We start from the raw sequence: 18,192 nt of genomic DNA on the forward strand, positions 1-18,192 counted from the left end.
AACATTAATTGTTTCCATAATTTACGAGCTCACTCAGCTGGCGCACACACTGCGCTAAAATTATCTGCTCATTGTTAATGAAATTTACGTGTGCAAACACAACAGCCCACTTAGATAAACAGAGTCGGACGGATGCGGCCAAGATGAAGACAGCCGCCCATCAGGGCATGTGGCAATGTGTATGTGGCTGGGGTTTTGCAACATGCTCGGCGCTCAGCTCACTTGACGGTAAATTAAATTTTATTTATGTATAAAGAAGAAGGCCTAAGTACTTCGTATGTGGCTTAAAACTAAGCAATAATGGATTTGTAACCTGGACTACTGCTGCTACTTCTGCTCGACCGTGCTTAGCTGGTTCTTCAGATGGTTGGCCACATACTGCCAGTACTTGCGACGAATCACATCGTGTTTGGTGGCCATGTCCTCGCACAGACCGTACACCTTGCGGGCGAGCTGATCGCTATCGCTGGCCTTCAGTTGGAGCGCCTGCTCCTGGTACAGATCGATGAGGAAGGCCAGCAGATAGGGCGATCGATTGCCGGCCTGGTAGAGCTCCTCCACGAAGTCCACTACCTCCGGGTAGCTATTCAGCAGGGCATTTCCACTGTCGCCCTGCCGCATCACGCCCACCAAATAGTTCCAGGCACTCTCGTTGTTCTTGATGATGCGAATGCGGTTCATCGTGTACGACAGTTCGCGCTGGATCAGTTCCGGCGTGAATCCTAAATGCTTGACCACAAAGAAGCGCTGGTTCCAGGCCGAATTGTTCCGCTGATCCTCGCAAATGAGACGATCCACAAAGCCAAGTTCGTCGTCATAGAGACTACAAGTAGTGCAAATTAGTTTATAGAAAGTGAATCTTAATAAACAAACGATTACTCACTTAAAGCTGCGAATGGCCCACTGGCGATGTTGCCAGGCGTGGTAGTTCTTGGCATCGCCTTCGTTGACCAGGGCGTTCTCAGTGAGCTCCAGCTCATTGCTGGGATCGTTCAGAATCTCGACAATGACGCGTCGGTGGTGCCAAACCTGGTAGTTTTTCGAGTTCTGGCCAATCACCTCGGTCAGATAGTCCAGTTCCTCATACAGATCAGCCTTCAGTTCGCGCAGGACGTCGCGTCTGTATTGCCAGACCGTGTAGTTAGCCGGATTCAGACGCAGTGCGTCCGTGGTGAGGTCCAAGGCACGTTGGCTCTTCTCCCCGCTCGCAATTATGGCCCTCATGTAGTCGAAGACCTCGCGAACTACGATGTACGGATATATTTGCTCAGATAAAGTGACATCCAGAGATAAAGCCGCATGCATTACTCACACTTTTGACTGTAAGCAATGGACACCACCGGATTGGGACCGTCGTCCTGGGCAAGCGGCTCCACATCCTTCCAGTCGGAGCGTTCGCTGTAAGCCAGCCAGTCCGTGCCCAGGTATTCCTCATCCGAACTGTCTCCCATCGCGGTTAATTAAGAACAAAACTGTTGAGCGCCGGTGCGGGTGGAAATTTATGTTGTTCTTTTTTACTTGTCCGAATTTATCGGGCCCTATAGCCTATCGATATCGGGGGCGTTTTTTGTCCGACCCTATCGGTATCGATTGCTCGATATCAAAAGGCGGTATTTAATACTAAACTAGAAATACCAGCTGGCATTCAAATATTATTTGAAATTATGTTAGGCAATTATTAAAGAACAAAACTAATACAATCATCTTGTTAAAACATTTATTAAGATCGCAATAAAAGTGCACAAAGTGACTGATTCCTTTAAAACTAGACGTAGACATCCGAGTGCTCATTTTACCATAATATTCAATTCAATGGTATACGAGTAATTCTAGAAGCGTGGCTTAAACGTGGCCGGATACTGATTGAAGCGCGGACGCAGTGCAGCTTTTGACTTCTCGAACTTCTCGCCCGAGTTGCCCAGGATCACACCGTCGACCAGCTTACCGGGATGGTCCGCAGCATTGGATCGCTCCGCATTGGCCTCGGCCACATCGATGATCCGCGGATTCTTGCGGTACCTGTACCACCAGTACTCAAAGACCAGCGTGATGCAGGCCATTCCAATGCCCACAAATATGACGATGAAGACGCCGCCAATGTTCTGAATCGAGATGCCATCCGATTGATCTTCCGGCTTGTCGCACTTGGCCAGAGCTTCGTCGTTCTTCCACCATTTCTCCTTAAGCTTCTCCAGCTGTCGTTTGTTGAGCAGGGTCAGGATTCTAAAGCATCACAACGATATGAAGAAGCTCTCACCTATAATTTCCCATTACTCACGCATTATTGAACTGATCCTTGAGATGCGAGCCCTGTTGAACGGCTATGGCATAGGGTTTCCGGGAGAACTCCTCGCCCACCACCTGCAGATCGCAGTTGGTCAACTGCAGGTAGCGTATATCGGTGGCATCGCCCAGGAATGCAAATCCCGTGGCCGCTGTCGAATTCCTAACCCGGGCGACCGCTTCGTCGAGGGTGGCCGGTAGCTTCGCCTCCTGCATGGCCTGCCACATCTTGGTGTACTTGTCGCTCACTGGATAATCCCAAACAGCCAGCTTGGAGCGCTCCACGGCGGTCAGGGAGTCGTTCAGCGACAGATCCTTCCAAATCTCGTAAAACATCTGCTCTATGTTGGACATACGCTCGAAATATGTCATGGCAGATGAGCCATTCAATGGAGCGTACAGGATCTTGTACTGCTTCGCCAGGTCATCCAAGCTTTCAACGGGCGTATCCAAACGTGATACGGTCAAGAAGGCAGCCAAATTGGCAGTGTACGAGGCAATTATGATAAAACTTAGGAAAAGAACAAGTAATTTTTAAAAAGAAAATACTTTAAAAGCAAATGAAGAGGACTACCCACCCGAATAGCCACCAGGTGGCGGCCACTAAACGCCCAGACAGATTCTTTGGAGCCTCGCCACCGCCTTGAGGCGTCAATGAAGTCATGCAGAACCAGAGGCACTCCTTCAGATTGAACTCTCGCTTCTCCTCGTCGTCCTTGTACTTCTCCCGATTGTTCTGATAGCTATAGGGACTCCAGCGATCGAAGATCCACATGAGAAAGCTGGTAAAGAAGTAGGCAGCCAGGATGCAAAGCCACACGTTCGTTTCCAGCACGGTGAGGAACTTGAACAGCGAGCTGGGCGAACTGGGTCGCTGCATCATGATCGTAATCCCGACCAGATCGTAGTACGGAACCGTAAAGTCAATGACTATCTCCCGTTCGGCCATCACCGACATGCTGCCAAGACCAATGTCCGCCTGTTTGTCCATCAGCTTCTTGACAATGCCATTCCATTGGCCATTCTCGTCCATGTTGCCAAACTTGCCGTCCTCCACCTCCTGGATGGTGTAATCGAAGTGGACAATCGTGGCTATCTCGTTGATCAGATCAATGCAGTATCCTTTGTATCCTTTCGGAGCCGTTTCATCGCGCATTATGAAAGGAGCTTGCTGTGAAGTTCAAATGAAATTTAGTTTATTGCGTAAAAAATATAAATTTCTCTTAATTTTAAGTGTTTGACCAAAACAACGTGACTTTACCTTTAATATTATTGTATATATTAATTTTAATGTGAAGACGACACACACAAGGACTACGAGTTGAATACTTAAAAAATAAAAACAAATGTCGTACGAAAACTACACTACTAAAACATCCTTTGCAATCCCCTGTCGTAACCCACCACAACAGTAAAGATTCGATAAACCGTATCCGCAGTGAGATTCTTCATCTGCTCCTCGTCCTTGACGATGAGCTCCGAGTTCAGACCCGATATCCATTTGCCGATGGACTTGCTGTTCACGGAACTGCCACCACGAATCTGCAGCACGTTTATATCCATTTCGAATTTCATAAAGCTATGGCCATTGAATGGCTGAGTGGGTTGCGTGACGAGATCGAAGGTTCCATACGAAGTCGGTTCGGTAATCTGGGAAACGGAAGTGGGTAATCAACCATAATTTGTTAGACAGGTGGGAGCAGCAACCTTGGTGAAGTAATCCCGAAGATCCAAGTTCCTTTGGGGTGTGTTGCCACCTTGAAAGTCGTCACAGTTCAGATACTCCATGTCCTTTGGCCAGGCGCCCGATTGTAACATTTCCCTGCAGGTAAAAATAGTAAATATATATAGTAAATATCATATACATCCAACCCACTTGATGGTCAGGAAACTCCTAAGTGCCAAATCGAAGTAAAACGCCGATGACAACTGCGGTTCCTCGTTCAGATTGTAAGTGGTTCGCAGCAATCCCAAACGATCTCGATATTGCGTATACGCCATGGGTTTCATGAACATAATGGTCGCATTGTCCCGCTGACTGCTGATCTCTCCTTCGTTCTGGGTGATGGCGTGCCAGGCGAAGTTGCGCTCGAAATAAGCTGGCTTCACCGACTCCAAAACCATGCGGATCGATTGCAGGGTGCCCAGAATGAAGAAGTTGTTGATGTCCAAGTTCCTCAGCTTTTCGATCTGCTCCTCGCGCTCCCTCTTGCCATCCTTGGCTATGGCGGTGATCACATGACGGGTTTGGATGTTCTGCAGCAGGGACTTGTACTTGTGGTCCATGACGAAGGAATCATCGTACAGAATGGCAGCTGGAGGGGATTTCGAATGGCATACATTAATACTCACTTTTATATACATATGATGTCCCATTACCATTCGTGATGTTCATGTGAATCACTATACTTCGAATGGCCTCGGGAATAATATCCGCCGGCGGCATCACCTGCAGCAAATACTTCTGCTTCGCCTCATCCAAGTCGCGCCACTGCCTCAAGTCTCCCTGCTGACCATAGGAGGCACTAATGGTGGGCAGACCCAGGGCCTGGGTGAAGCTCTTCACCGTTTCCGAGGCTATGCCCGATTTGGTGGTGTCCAGGATCAGGTGAGGCGTCTGCTTCTTCTCAATACTTGTTGCGTACTTATTGCAAACTGAGACGGAAAAGTGTGAGTGTGAGCAACTGAATCCTGGCATAAACCCGACCACAACTCACTAGCTTCCAGCAGCACCTTGGCATCCGACTTGTTCGCCTCTATCGAATCCAGCTGCACCGATAGTCCATATCGGATGTTCTTCTTCAGGTAGGTGAGCACCACATCCACAGCCTTGGCCGCCGGTTCATTGTCCACCTCGTTGATGAATACTATCCAAAGGGATGGGATCACATGGGTTAAAGTGCATTGGCCAAAGGCATTACGTGGCATTGCGTTTGTTTGCTTGCCCTAAAAACTCATTATGTCTGGCACCACCCAACTAAACTACCCAATCCATATTGGTTTCCCCACAATTTTCAGCTAATTAGTTTATCCACTCAGCCAAAAGAGTTCGATTATATTCGATATAGTTTTGAAAAAGTAACGAATCTCTAAGGATCTTTAAGTGAGTGTACTCATACTGGTAATCATTAGGTATATGATTATGTATTTTTCATCTATATATACATATCTTTAGGCATATCGATCGATGCTCAACTTACACACATTGATATTTTGAGTGGTTTGCGCTGCGATCTCCAAACTAAAGCTGCTTAATAAAACTAAAAATCCCACCAGCCACAGGATTTTCGAGGTTTTCGGATTCACCAAAATCATTATGGTTTTCACATATGACTCCGGGTTTTTAAGAGCTAAAAAATCGACCGCACAGGACGAACAACAAATGGTGACTGGGGCAGGAAACTACGCTTTCAAAAAAAGGATACAGATATGTACAACCTATATTGCCACTGACAATTCCACTTTCAAGCAGAACAATGTGTGGACACATGGGTGTAACCTTGGTGATAATCAATTTGGTCGGCAATCGCCCACAACGCCACATCAGCAACACCCCAATCCAAGCGTGAACCCATATCCTGGTTCGATTGTTCGTGTTGGAACTCAAGCGTTAATTGGTGGCGGTTAGGGAAGGAGGATTCAGTTTGGGGGGAGTTATTATGTGGTACTAAGTAGCTGTTATATTGTCAAATCATCATGAAATTATTATTCGAATCGGTGGAGTGGAAACATTGGGAATATAGGGTCAAAATGGAGCACAGCTATTATAAGAATAGAAAGTGATCCTTAATTAAAAACTGTGACAGTAATCAAACAACTTATACTATCAACTATTTTAGATTACTTCTGACTCACACGATCTATAATCTAGTCCAGACAAATCGCACTGATAAGGCGTGGCCAAGCGCTCCCCATTAGGCAAGCAACAACCATTGACGAAAGTACAAAATTAATTTTATTTTTGATTAATTATACATTTAACGAACTTTACGCCCGACGTAATTTCTAGTGTAGAGCATAGCACCCTACAAGCAAAAATTAAAGAGAAAAACGATGCCTAAAATAAACATGTAAACGATTATGCAGCAGTTGCGCGAACCGCATTTCAGATATAGCCACTCTCTATAGTCTATATATATAGTCATGCCCATTCCAAATAGGGCGTTGCGTTGGTGGTGGTGGCGGTGGCGGTGTCGACTAGCGAACATTGTCATTATGCGTAGACCTAAGTTATCTTTAACTTACACAGTTCACGATGGTTAGATAGGTAGATGATACGTACATTACACAGATCGAATTATATATAGCTAAAGCCTACGTTGCGTGTATAAGCATAAATCTCACAAGTTCCAGTCATCGGGCCCCGACTCCTGGCGTATCACGGGCGGGGTTAGCGGAGCTCTCGGTGCACCGGGCACAGGAGTGGGCACCAAAGGCGCAGCTCCGCGCAGCGAGCTCCCGTAATAAGGCGGCGGCCGATGGCTATTGATGCTCGGCGCATTGGAGCTGTGCGTGGACGAGGCGGAGGAATCGCGCACCCGACCCGCATCGAAAACGGGCGCCTGGGCGTAGCGATGCGGCTGTCCCAGCTGTGGTGTCTGTGACCGCGAATGCGAGCGATCGCGTCGCAGCAGCTGCTCCTGTTGCAGCCGTTGCTGCTGCACATATTGCTGCTTGCGCTGCTTGAGCAGCTGCTCGTCCCGCTGGAGCAAACGCTGGCGCTGCTGCAGCTCATACTGCTGCCGCTGCATGGCACTCAGTCGATTGGCCTTGCTCCACGGATTGCCGCCGAAGCAGAGGTTCGATATGAAGACCACCGGCGAGAAGAGACGCAGGGAGACCTCACTGGGCGGATGTCAAATATTTAGTTATTTATATTTATAGATAGAGTACAGAAGAGCTTCTCTAAATCGATTCGTGCTGGTCACAAACAAAGGAAAAACGTATTACATTTAATAAAGACGTACAACTAAAACACGTTGGACTGTAATTGCGTGATAGTTTGAACATGATCTATATCACTTTCCAGTTTACGTTTTTCTTTAAGAAGTTCGATTTAGTGAAGCTGGACTGTGTTACCAAACCAAAAACACTTACGTGGTGTCCACAATGGGCTTTGCCTCATTGCCGCTGAGTATGAACAGGGGAAAAAAGATGGAGAAGATGCAGCTGCTGACGATCACCGAGCTGGACAGATTGGTCAGCACGGTGAGCGGTATTCCGAAGCCAAAAAAATAGGGCCAGTTCTTCTCAATGTAGGTGAGGCGTCTATGCAGCTCCCAGCCCATGTTGAACCACTTGTACTCGAAGGAGTACAGTGAGTACAGCAGGCACAGATGCACGAAGCACAGCGAGGAGCCGACATATTTCACGGGCACTAGGTTAACCAGCATGCTCTGGACCAGGAACAGCATTTGCACCACCATGCTGAAGAGGAAGTCGGCCACCAGTTTGCTGATCCCGGGGATGAGCTGCGGGCGACCCTTTCTCACGCGATAGGCGGCATTGGCTATGTCCGCGAACCACAGTGAGCTCACAATCTTGGAGAGCATGAATATGGGCAGCACCCACATCATGCCGAAGAGCAGGGACAGTATGGGATGCAGCCAGCCCCAAACCACCGGCAGGGTCTCGGAATGGGCTCCATAGAAGATGGTAAGGCAGAATTTGAGCGTGGGCAGCAGAGCGTTCTCGAACAGGACGATGCTCAGCCAGGTGAAACCGCCATTGAGCATGCAGCACTTGAAGAGCTTCTTGGCGATCTTCTTCTCCCTGTGTCGCCGGATTATAAATCAAGTGCGCAGTTAAAAAATATATGTACGTGGAATGAGTCTTTGTTTAACACATACCCCTGCGGCTGTTGATCCTGGGCAGCTGGCTTCTTGCCCAGGATCTTCTCCAGCGTCCGCTCGTCGGCGTTCTCCTCCGCCTGCTTGGCGTACTCCTCCCGAATCATGGCAGCCGCGGAACTGGGCACTGGTGACGGTGATCTCCTCGCGCGTTCGTAACGATCCTTGTCGGTGCGGCGCAGCTGTTGGCGGTGCTCCTGCTCGGCATTCTGGCGGTTCACCTCGTCGTCGATGTGCAGGACCAGTGTCATGCCACGTATGCTGTCCCACAGGCCGTACAGAATGCCCAGGGTGATGTTCTGTGGTTGTACAACGCATTTAGTTGGTCCATTGTCTGTGTGCTCCAAAAGGGCAGTCTCAAACTCACCTTTATCGCCGCCATCTCGCGTGGACAGACCTTAGTTCCTGATCGGGGGCATTACGAAATGGACATGCAAGCATACGAAACGTGTTTAGCTGCTCGGGAGCGTATCAAAATGTGGCAGTGGGTCTTTGAATAAATTTGCGTTGTGCGAGACGAAGACAACATCGTTGGCGCCTTTACACTGCACAAAATAGCGTGCGCCCGCACATTCGGCTAGCCATTTTGAAACTTGAACTTACATACTTATCGCTGTGCCAGTGCTTGCTGTTCGAATTGTGAGTGTGCAGAGGACCTAAAAATCATTGAACTTTGTGCTGGATTTAATAATAATAATAGTTGTTTTGCTTGGTGTAGGAACACACGGTTGCCACCTGATGCGCTGCGGGCGTTTAGCAGCACTGGTCAGTGATGTACAGGCGGGCAGTGTTGTGAACTATCGATAGTTATAAAAATTACCGTTATTATAAGAACGTAAATTGATTTGGTTTTCAATGGTGACAAATAAATTGTTTTATTTTTCACCATCTTATACGATTGTATATTTTGGGTAATTCAATTGATATTTTTTATAAATCGAAGCAAACTTTTTTAGCAATTGCTTATGTTTTGCAAGTCCGTTATAACGTAATGATAGTAACGGTTTTTGGTAAGGATATTCCCAAGGTAATCGATATATCGATAGCTAGAGCTCAATGCCCACTTCCATTCCTACAGCTACAGGTAGGGAAAACAGGTAATAACGACCATTCTTCTCCCGACAGGGGACAGAAACAAACCGTAAGTCCTCGACTTGTTGAACATATAGTAGGCGTGATAGGACTTTCTCGTCACAATACATTGTTGATAATCAATCATAAATATAAAATCAAGAAATATTAAGTAAAGTTTTCCTGGATCGTAAGCCCGCCACAATCGCAATTCGAAAATATCGCATGTAAATAATGCAAAATAAGACCGTGGACTAGTGATTAATTAGTGTGTGACTTCGTTTGTTGAGTGCGATAACGGGGCATTTGCTTATTAATCCCTTTTTTTTTTGTTGATATACGGCATTTACATATGCCTATTTATTGACGTGGGTGTGTGTACATATCGAATTTATACACAGTAGAGCTGCTTTCAATACGCAAATAGCGTAGTTAAGCCTTAAATCAGGTGTCTACTGAATGTTATGCGCATGCAAGCGCTTAATTGATTACCCATTAACCGTTAGTCAGCCAACGGACAACAAGATCTTTCATGTTTACCTAGCAAGCACACACTAACGTACACCCACCCGTGACATTTACCTGCATCTGCTTGTTTATGAGCGTGTGTGTGTGTGAGAGGGCGTAAAATGTTTTGTGTGGTGGGAATGCAATTTTCAATCTTGGCTTTTTTGCAGATTAACCGAAACACCCCCATTCCAACCTTTCCAATTTCCATCATCTCTGTGCGCGGGAATAATCAATACTGCACACATACTGAGGCAACAGCAGCAACAACAACAACACGGCATTATGGTGTGGTCTAGTGATAAGCAGCAACAGTAGGGCCACAGCCCGCCCCCATCCCCCCGCCTACCGCCCACCACCGGTCGACGAACAGGAATTCCGGAAAAGAGGAGCAGCCACAAATAGCAATTACCATCGCACAACTCAAATTTCCCGTCACTCCTCCATCATTCTGACAACGAAAAGTGACAATAATGTCACGCGAGGAGCGCAAACCCATCGTTAGCTCGTCGAGCAGCAGCACCTGCAGCAGCGGCGATGACGAAGTGCATCCTGTGGTGCGGCGACGCAGCACCCGGGACACGGAGCTCGCTACCCACCAAAAGGATGCCGGGTGCTGTGATCCGACGAGCACGCCACATCGATTCCTGGCCCTGCTCTTTATGTGCCTCTTGGGTTTTGGTAAGAACGTGAATTCCTTTCTACAATCTTGAGACTATACCTTAATAATTAAATAACTTCTTTATAGGTTCCTATTTTTGCTACGATAATCCCGGCGCATTGCAGGACGTTTTCCAAAAGGAACTGCAACTCAGCTCCACCGAGTTCACGCTGATTTACTCCATCTACTCGTGGCCAAATATTGTGCTCTGCTTTGTGGGCGGCTTCCTCATCGACCGGGTGTTTGGCATCCGCCTGGGCACCATTATCTACATGCTGATCGTGCTCGTTGGCCAGCTGATCTTCGCCACCGGCGGAGTCCTGGGCCACTTCTGGTTGATGATCGTGGGACGCTTTGTGTTCGGCATCGGGGCTGAGTCGCTGGCTGTGGCCCAAAACAGCTATGCGGTGCTATGGTTCAAGGGCAAGGAGATTAACATGGTCTTTGGACTGCAGTTGTCGGTGGCCCGTTTCGGCAGCACCGTAAACTTTTGGATTATGCAACCACTATATGGCTACGTTTCGAAATCCTACTCCGGCTACAAGGGTCTGGGCGTGGCCCTGTTTCTGGCCTCCTCTACGTGCGTCATGTCCCTGGTTTGCACCTTGATTCTAGGTAGGATTACTCGTATATTTAAATATCAGATTATATTATAAGATTTTCCCTTCACTTAGGTTGGATGGACAAGCGCGCGGAGAGAATCCTTAAGCGAAATAACAATCCTGGTGGAGAACTGGCCAAACTAAGCGATATAGTCACCTTCAAGCTGGACTTCTGGATGGTGTCCGTGGTCTGTGTGGCCTACTACGTTGCCATCTTTCCCTTCGTGGCTCTCGGACAGGCCTTTTTCATCAGCAATTTCCACATGACGCCGGATGAGGCGAACACAGTGAACTCGATTGTCTACCTGATCTCTGCTATAGCATCGCCGCTGTTTGGATTTGTGATTGATAAGGTCGGAAGGAATGTGACCTGGGTGTTTTGTGCCACCATCTCTACGCTGCTAGCCCACTTCCTGCTGACCTTCACCCACTTGGATCCGTACATCGGGATGAGCATTATGGGACTGTCCTATTCCATGTTGGCTGCCAGCCTGTGGCCTCTGGTTTCCTTGATTGTGCCCGAATATCAACTGGGCACTGCATATGGCTTGTAAGATCATTAATCTGTTTAAGCTGTTTTTAGGATTGATTAACTCCTTAATCGTTTCCTTTGCAGCTGTCAGTCTGTGCAGAATCTGGGACTAGCCGTGGTGACCATTGCAGCGGGCATCATTGTGGACAGCAGCGGTGGCAGTCACTTTTGGCTGCAGGTTTTCTTCATGTCCTTCCTGCTGGGTAAGACTCCAATCTGCTCATATGCTGTATTATGTTAACCCCATCTCATTTTCCAGTCTCCCTGCTGGCCACCTGTGCGATTTGGGCCTACAACCGCAAGCACCAGGGCAACTTGAACATGTCACCTGCCCAGCGGGCCACATACCACACCTCGATGTACGTGAATATTGAGTCGAGTTGAGCATGCTATTGATGTCTTGCTGTTTTGATGTTGTGTTCTAATCCCCTAACCGATGATGACACACCTCCACATCAGCCCCTGACTAATTAACGTTCTCTTTCTAAATGTATTTGCTTTGTGTACATGCCAAAAGCGCGATGCAGAGCCCTCACGTGAACATGCGGCCTTTACTGGGCAACTATGTGCAATAGATCGATTCTGTTTGTTACTAACCAATAACCAATTGCGATGCTAATGCCCATCCCCCTACACTTGACTTGTTATGCAACTCGGAGCACATTCTGCTAGCCGCACAATCGACGTGGTCATTCGATCTGTTTTACTTCTCCTAGCCAACGTTCTAAGATACATATCAAACCTTAAACTATAGTTATATTTATGTTCCGTTGTGTGTGATAAATAAATTTATGTAAATGTACATTAACCAAATTAAATAATCAAAGAGTTGGCGTTTTGGGCGAAAGAAGGTGTGTGTGTGTGAAAGATGCTGTGTTTGATCTTGATTCCATTTTATTTCCTTGCAAATATATTTTTGAAGAATAAATGATTTGTATTTGTACAAAATAAATAAAATAAATTAACTAAAGCATAAACAGAAATTCAAAGAATTTTGTGTGGATCTCCACGTGAATTTAACAAAATAGTATAAAAATTTCTATGATGCATAGACTAGAGAAAACAAAATACAATTTCAAATCTTGAAAAGTGGCATTCCAAGAGAATTACAAAATAATAAAAATAAACACATTAATACATTTTCTTTTCCGTATTGAGAATTATTTGGTTGGGAGAAACAAAGTTTGCATAAGGATGAGAAACAAATTTCAAACTAAAAACGTGTCATTCTCTATTGCGTTACTAAAAATGCATTCCATTTCATTTGGGCCATATTATCAAGTTAGGGCCGCTTCGAGCCTTTTCATTTAGCTGCATTTTGTGAATTAGTACATATTGGGAAGTCCGGTCCGATTCCCATTTCGCTTGAACTTAACTAAGAGCTTCGTTGAATTTTCTAGTTATTTTGAAACTCTTGATTATTTTTCGTTGGTAATTTCTAGGGTTAGTTTGCATGTTTTTCAATATTCTTTTTTTTTTTTTGTTTTTGTTTTGGTCGTTTTCAGTTTGCGTTTGTTAGATGTGGCCATGGCCAAAAGCATTGAAGCGTACTGCAGCTCCGACTGGGAGCAGGCACTTCACCCCGGGACACTGATAGCGTATTATCTCTATATTGTCAGTTTTGAGCCGCTCGATGGATGGCGTTATTCGTCCAGAGCCTCGACCTCATCGGCAGCCACAATGTCTCGCTTGGCAGCCGTCTTAATGCTGGCCAGATACTTATCACCATCGAAGCGCTGGCTCTCATCCTGCAGATCCTGTTGTCGAACAAAGAAATGGTTTTAGAAATGTTTTTCAAAGTAACATGGGCACGCAAGCTATCCTGGGATGAACGAACATATATACATACGGAACAGTTTAGTAACTAAGTTAGCCAGCTGGAGTGGTAAGGTGGTGATGTTATGATGCTTCGGTGGTGAAACACAACTTACAATTTATAATTTATAATTTACAATGTGTGGGGTGTGTGGTGTAAGTTAAACCCAGCCAAGCTTTGTTACGGACTTTGAAAGCCCTGTTTATTAGTTAATATAAATCGTATTGATTACAGATTTGTAAATGTTGTTTGGAATTCGAGAATGTTTGTTTCCAGCTTATCCTTAGCGACGACTTAATCTGTTTCACAGCCAAAACACAGATTCTCCCTATAGTTACAATTTAATTTCAATGCATTAGATGTATTGTTACCTCTAAGACTAGCGATCGGTTTGGTTTCGATGGTATATCGTTAATCTAATGACTGGATGATGATGATGTATTGACTTGATTCATTATCAAGTTCTTCACGCTTCACCTTTTTTAATGATAAGTTATTTAAAATTAAAACAGCACAAATACTGACATGAAAAGAAAAGCCTATCTGGGACTGAGATTCAATAATACGTATTCCGGCTACGTAAAATTATATTAAATAAAGTTAGACGCGGTTATTATTCGATTCTGTTTCGCACAGTGCCAATGAGAACTCATCGTCCTCGCAGTAGCGTTGAAAAATTGCCTTCACTTGGGATGTTTGATAGCTAGACTGGCGATGCTTTCCCTGTGGTGCCACCGATTTGCCCACAGTATTCGTTATGATTTGCAATTGCTTGTTATACAGGTTTCGATCGGACACGGCCGATGTTTTGGGAAGGCGACGGTTCTCGCGATCCGCGAAGATCCCTTTTGATTGCTTGTTAGTGACGGTTATGGGATTGTCTGCCGACGCCTCGACAGCAGCTCGTCCAACGGCGGTGCTGATGATATTTGTGTTCGGGGTGGAGGTTATTGCATTTAAAGCCCACGGATGTGTTATTACTGATGAGTTAGGTGCACTGGCGAATAAGCCATTGAACGGCGGAATTACCTTGTTGCGCAGAATCGAGGGCGCTGTCTCCTGCATTTTTTGCCAGTCAGTGGGCAGGGTCCAGGCGTGCGGACTCATGGAGTAGTAGAGCAAGTGTTCAATATCGTAAGAAACGCGAGCTGTAATTTGGGTTTATGCATCAAGAACTTGGTTAAGTACAAGTGCTTTAAAAGCATGTTGAAAGGACTGTAATCTTACATGCATTGCTCTTCAAGGAATTGGGGCCTGCCAAATCGTCCAAGTCACCCTTTTCGCGAGCTCCCTTGGTCTCCGGCGTGGACTCCTTGCGCGAAAAGTGGCTGCGACGCGATCTGGCCAGGCCATTCTGATTGCTAGTCGATGATCCTCCATTGTTGGGCTCAGCGAACACCTCGTCGTCGCCTTCACCATTGTTGTTCGCTGCCGAGTAAACAAGGCAATTCAGTCCAACGCCACTGTCCGAACCAGGCCAAAATTGCGGCGGCCCGGCTCCGGGCAGCGGAGTCGATGGCGTGGTCACCAGCGAAGTGCCGTCGAAGGCGGCGCCAGCCTCAATGGAGGCCAGAAACTCCGAGCTGCTAAAATAGTCATCGAGCACGAGTTTGGCCACCTTGAAAGCCCAGGGGATTTAACGAATTTCAAAAATGAAAACTTCAACATTACTCACGCGCACTAGTTCGCAGCAATCGCCGGTAATCTTGATCAGGTGCTGGCCCACGTTGACCGTGAACTTGTATTCACCTACGGAAGCATCGTTTGTGGAATATGAGTGCATTAGCAGCTGTTGATTGGGACGCAAGACTTTACCGGCAGCGGCTGTCGCCTGAGCATGTGCCGCTGCTGCTGCTGCGGCGGCTACGGCGGCGGCCTGCTGCTGCTGGTGATGCGTTTGGTGGTGCATCTGCTGCGAGATCTGCTGTGCAGCAGCGGTGGCGGTCATGAAGTTTTGGGCCGAGTTGAAGCTCAGCCGGTTGGCCAAACTGCTTCCGGTTGGCGTTCTTGGTTGCACAATGGCGTCGTCCGAGTTGGACGAGTTAAGAGAGGAGCAGGATCCTCCAGCGCCAGGAGCGGGTTCCAGGCGCACCGGCGAGGCGTTCCGACGAATGGTGTCCTCCATCAGTTTTTTGGCATAGCTGTCGTAGAAGGAATACATTTTTGAAAATTAGTAAATGATATATTCAATATTGGCTATTTCAGCTTTAATTTATTTACTTTACTCACTTAATTTTATCCTCAGCTGGACCAGTAATCTGCACCAAACGCTCCTTGGCACCCGGGTTGACTAATGAAAACAAGGCATTAATAATTTGGATGCGAAAACATTTCAAGACAAAATGCATATATACAGTATGAAATTATGTGATTCAAAAATGCCTTTAACGATCAATTTTGGTTTAATGTGGTGTCGTTGAATGGACAAAATCTGGGACATGCTTCTTTCTATTTCTATTAGTAAATTTTGTAGATTTAAATAAGCGTGCCAAATGAAATGCGGGTGCGGTGAGGATTAATGAAAACCAGCTCTCTATAGTTACCTCTTTGAAACGATATAATGGTTTCGCTTAACTCCTCGATCATGTGCACGCGACGCCCCTTGATGCCCATGACTTTGTGGCCACGGGAATGGAGGAAGACATTATTGAAAACCATTTCTGTAGATCTGTGTGCTCCAGAACACTCCTCAGCTGATCAGAAACTTACCTTTGCCGGAGTCGGCATTGCGAATCACGACCTCGTCCTTGCAGTACGTCTTACCAGGGATCTTGGTTGGTTTGGGGAACTTGCCCGAATTACGGATGACCTCACCGGGCGGCAGCAGCATGTGCTGCTGGTTGGATGTGCCCACGGACGCGATGGCCGCAGCTTGGACGGCTGCAGCTGCAGATGCCGCATTGAAGACGGCGGCAGCGGCGGCTGCGGCTCCAACGTTAACGCCACCAACACCGCCGCTGACGCCGAATGTGGGGGAGGTGCTGAAGACGTCAGACTGCACGCCGGTATCGTACTGATATTCCGAGGGCAGCTGCAAGATAAGGACACATATTAGATCGTTTTCCAAAGTGAGATCGATTTTTTTTACTCTACTCACCTCCACGTTGGAGATCTGCTGCTTGGACTTGTAGTATGCGATTGTGTCGTCATTGTCCCAGCTCTTGGCGCGCAGCTCGATGAGTTCGAGCAGCTTGAGGCGCGTCGTTATGTTCAGCCGTTCGTCCTGCGAAGCGTTGCGGAAAACGACGAAGGCCCGGTCCAGTGTATCCTTGGACACCGCCTCCAGTTGCGGTCCATGCACCCGGAGGTTGTGCAGGAGCAGCGTGATCGAGTCCGGCGTGGTGTTGCACGACTGCAGACCGACGGTCACGTTGTCTATCAACTGGATTAGCTCCTCGATCACCAGGTAGCTGTTCTTCAACGACGATCGCGATTGTGTCTTCAATGGGCGTGGCGCCTCAATGTTTTTCACGGCGCGTCCCAGGTGTGTGTGAGCCATTCTCGGGATTCGTTCGATTCGATATCGTCTCGCGATGAAGTCTAAAGGTTGTCCTGCCTGGTGTCCGGATCTGCTGATTTCAGTCTATATGGTCTGCTAACTTATTCGTTCGTTTAAATGTTGTTGAAGAATTGGTTAAAAAAGAATCGTAGAAGCTGTTTCCGCACCTCCCCCTGAAAACACAATAAAGGTGTTAACGATCAAATGTATTATTTATATTTAAACTATTGTTCTAGTTGGAATACATTCTTTTAGATGCTAGGATGATCAAAGTCGGCTATATTGCATTAGAACTTGGGAGTAATGGCCGAGAGCACGGACAACCAAAAGGTTTCTTAGGATATGCAGATTGGCCTCGTTTCCGAGCGAATCTCGAGTATTGCGACGCAAAGCTCTCGTATATCTTTGGTCTTAACAATGTGCACGTTTGATAAGCGGCTTTAGCTGATAACACCGCGATTTATCTATAGTTTAGTGGCCAAATTAACCCATTGGCGCCTTCGCCGCTTCTGGCTTCTGCTGAGTTAATCGCGGTGCGAAGTTCCAAAAGCAAAATATGTAAATAATTGATGAAAATTGTTGGCATAAATGGAATGGGAACGACAAACGGACGACCATTTGTGTTATTTCAGTGCGACTTTCGCTCCATGCGAACTCATTTCATTTTTAAATATCACTTACAGCCGCTGCAGCAATAGCAGCAGCAACAACAAGAACAAACAAATGGGCAACTAAAACACAGCTAACAGAAATATTACAAAAAACTGAAATTGTCCGTGGGAGGGAGAAAGAGAGAGGCGATCGCTCTATTGAATCATATGTCGAGAATAGCAACAACAAGAACGGCCTCTGCCGACGTCGACGCTGGCAGCGCAGCTGGCGACCGTGTTGGGCGTAGAACAATAAAGAAGTTAACTTTCAGGAAACAGGGTCTATATATCCACATATTGCATCCGTTTTAGGCCAAAATTCTATGTGAAATTGAGTAATATTTTGATAGCACTGGCCGCTTTTCGTTAAATTTGGCCAACTACGCGTTTTGCTGGCGACTGACTTTGCACTCTCGTTCTAGTTTTTACACTTTTGGCGTTTAGTCTTCGTCGCGTTTATTGTTAACTTTAATGGCCGATCGAAACGCCGAATAGGGTGTATTTTTGATCGTAATTTCCAATAAATTACTAAAGCTTACCAAAACCAAAATCTCTGCGACTGCGACTAAAATCGTTTTTTAAGGTCGGTGTTGCCACCTGATCGAACACGTTAGTTATTAGAGATGCGCAACAGTTATCGACTGAAGACCCGTTGACGCAAAAGCGCATTAAAAAAGCTCGCATCAATTTCGCATCACAGATGTGTTCGTATTTAAATTTTA

The 18,192-nt window shown here is 46.5% G+C and overlaps 5 protein-coding genes across 11 annotated transcripts; 1 reads left to right on the forward strand and 4 right to left on the reverse strand.

The window, feature by feature from the left end:
- Window positions 1-222: 222 nt before the first annotated feature.
- LOC117150282 (protein farnesyltransferase/geranylgeranyltransferase type-1 subunit alpha) lies at window positions 223-1,539 on the reverse strand. The gene is made up of 3 exons (XM_033317101.1): window positions 1,313-1,539; window positions 884-1,244; window positions 223-823 (listed from the first exon to the last, which is right to left on the reverse strand). The coding sequence occupies exons 1-3, from the start codon at window positions 1,449-1,451 to the stop codon at window positions 328-330; spliced, it is 996 nt and encodes a 331-aa protein (XP_033172992.1). The 5' UTR covers window positions 1,452-1,539; the 3' UTR covers window positions 223-327.
- A 161-nt stretch (window positions 1,540-1,700) lies between these two features.
- LOC117150277 (ionotropic receptor 25a) lies at window positions 1,701-5,956 on the reverse strand. Its single transcript, XM_033317088.1, has 9 exons — window positions 5,783-5,956; window positions 5,001-5,150; window positions 4,663-4,938; window positions 4,160-4,598; window positions 3,991-4,105; window positions 3,688-3,933; window positions 2,862-3,454; window positions 2,279-2,794; window positions 1,701-2,223 (listed from the first exon to the last, which is right to left on the reverse strand). The coding sequence occupies exons 1-9, from the start codon at window positions 5,856-5,858 to the stop codon at window positions 1,830-1,832; spliced, it is 2,805 nt and encodes a 934-aa protein (XP_033172979.1). The 5' UTR covers window positions 5,859-5,956; the 3' UTR covers window positions 1,701-1,829.
- A 653-nt stretch (window positions 5,957-6,609) lies between these two features.
- LOC117150279 (etoposide-induced protein 2.4) lies at window positions 6,610-8,888 on the reverse strand. 2 transcript variants are annotated; one of them, XM_033317095.1, is made up of 5 exons: window positions 8,740-8,888; window positions 8,500-8,537; window positions 8,133-8,431; window positions 7,381-8,055; window positions 6,610-7,128 (listed from the first exon to the last, which is right to left on the reverse strand). In XM_033317095.1, the coding sequence occupies exons 2-5, from the start codon at window positions 8,512-8,514 to the stop codon at window positions 6,624-6,626; spliced, it is 1,494 nt and encodes a 497-aa protein (XP_033172986.1). In that variant the 5' UTR covers window positions 8,515-8,537; window positions 8,740-8,888; the 3' UTR covers window positions 6,610-6,623. The 2 variants fall into 2 exon arrangements, with proteins under 2 accessions (XP_033172986.1, XP_033172985.1); XM_033317094.1 differs by having other exon boundaries at window positions 8,736-8,888.
- A 333-nt stretch (window positions 8,889-9,221) lies between these two features.
- Window positions 9,222-12,404, forward strand: LOC117150280 (major facilitator superfamily domain-containing protein 1). 3 transcript variants are annotated; one of them, XM_033317096.1, is made up of 7 exons: window positions 9,222-9,273; window positions 9,881-10,391; window positions 10,459-10,986; window positions 11,046-11,523; window positions 11,590-11,708; window positions 11,765-11,864; window positions 12,023-12,404. In XM_033317096.1, exons 2-7 carry the CDS (start codon window positions 10,184-10,186, stop codon window positions 12,078-12,080), a joined length of 1,491 nt encoding a protein of 496 aa, XP_033172987.1. In that variant the 5' UTR covers window positions 9,222-9,273; window positions 9,881-10,183; the 3' UTR covers window positions 12,081-12,404. The 3 variants fall into 3 exon arrangements, with proteins under 3 accessions (XP_033172987.1, XP_033172989.1, XP_033172988.1); XM_033317097.1 differs by lacking the exon at window positions 9,222-9,273 and adding an exon at window positions 9,339-9,430; XM_033317098.1 differs by having other exon boundaries at window positions 11,765-12,404.
- A 622-nt stretch (window positions 12,405-13,026) lies between these two features.
- Window positions 13,027-18,091, reverse strand: LOC117150278 (eukaryotic translation initiation factor 4E-binding protein Mextli). Of its 4 annotated transcripts, XM_033317093.1 has the most exons (10): window positions 18,010-18,091; window positions 16,419-16,993; window positions 16,031-16,352; window positions 15,865-15,936; window positions 15,551-15,611; window positions 15,137-15,462; window positions 14,997-15,070; window positions 14,549-14,939; window positions 14,351-14,469; window positions 13,027-13,262 (listed from the first exon to the last, which is right to left on the reverse strand). In XM_033317093.1, the coding sequence occupies exons 2-10, from the start codon at window positions 16,818-16,820 to the stop codon at window positions 13,149-13,151; spliced, it is 1,881 nt and encodes a 626-aa protein (XP_033172984.1). In that variant the 5' UTR covers window positions 16,821-16,993; window positions 18,010-18,091; the 3' UTR covers window positions 13,027-13,148. The 4 variants fall into 4 exon arrangements, with proteins under 4 accessions (XP_033172984.1, XP_033172982.1, XP_033172981.1 ...); XM_033317091.1 differs by having other exon boundaries at window positions 14,997-15,462; XM_033317090.1 differs by lacking the exon at window positions 13,027-13,262 and having other exon boundaries at window positions 13,497-14,469.
- Window positions 18,092-18,192: the final 101 nt, after the last annotated feature.

This window comes from Drosophila mauritiana, chromosome 2L (genome assembly GCF_004382145.1).
Source record: "Drosophila mauritiana strain mau12 chromosome 2L, ASM438214v1, whole genome shotgun sequence".
Lineage (NCBI taxonomy): Eukaryota > Metazoa > Arthropoda > Insecta > Diptera > Drosophilidae > Drosophila > Drosophila mauritiana.

Coding starts and splice junctions, on each gene's coding strand:
- LOC117150277 (XM_033317088.1), bottom strand. CDS start 5,858: ATGGGTTCACGCTTGGATTGGGGTGTTGCTGATGTGGCGTTGTGGGCG. Junction 4,939..5,000: donor CAAGGTGCTGCTGGAAGCTA/GTGAGTTGTGGT, acceptor TTTCCGTCTCAG/TTTGCAATAAGTACGCAACA. Junction 2,224..2,278: donor AAGGATCAGTTCAATAATGC/GTGAGTAATGGG, acceptor GTGATGCTTTAG/AATCCTGACCCTGCTCAACA.
- LOC117150279 (XM_033317095.1), bottom strand. Junction 8,056..8,132: donor CAGGATCAACAGCCGCAGGG/GTATGTGTTAAA, acceptor CCGGCGACACAG/GGAGAAGAAGATCGCCAAGA. Junction 7,129..7,380: donor AAGCCCATTGTGGACACCAC/GTAAGTGTTTTT, acceptor ACATCCGCCCAG/TGAGGTCTCCCTGCGTCTCT.
- LOC117150282 (XM_033317101.1), bottom strand. CDS start 1,451: ATGGGAGACAGTTCGGATGAGGAATACCTGGGCACGGACTGGCTGGCT. Junction 1,245..1,312: donor CATTGCTTACAGTCAAAAGT/GTGAGTAATGCA, acceptor CGTACATCGTAG/TTCGCGAGGTCTTCGACTAC. Junction 824..883: donor TGGGCCATTCGCAGCTTTAA/GTGAGTAATCGT, acceptor CACTACTTGTAG/TCTCTATGACGACGAACTTG.
- LOC117150278 (XM_033317089.1), bottom strand. CDS start 16,820: ATGGCTCACACACACCTGGGACGCGCCGTGAAAAACATTGAGGCGCCA. Junction 15,463..15,550: donor CCAGCTGAGGATAAAATTAA/GTGAGTAAAGTA, acceptor CTTCTACGACAG/CTATGCCAAAAAACTGATGG. Junction 14,470..14,548: donor TTCCTTGAAGAGCAATGCAT/GTAAGATTACAG, acceptor CCCAAATTACAG/CTCGCGTTTCTTACGATATT.
- LOC117150280 (XM_033317096.1), top strand. CDS start 10,184: ATGTCACGCGAGGAGCGCAAACCCATCGTTAGCTCGTCGAGCAGCAGC. Junction 11,524..11,589: donor CTGGGCACTGCATATGGCTT/GTAAGATCATTA, acceptor TTTCCTTTGCAG/CTGTCAGTCTGTGCAGAATC. Junction 11,865..12,022: donor GCCACATACCACACCTCGAT/GTACGTGAATAT, acceptor ACATGCCAAAAG/CGCGATGCAGAGCCCTCACG.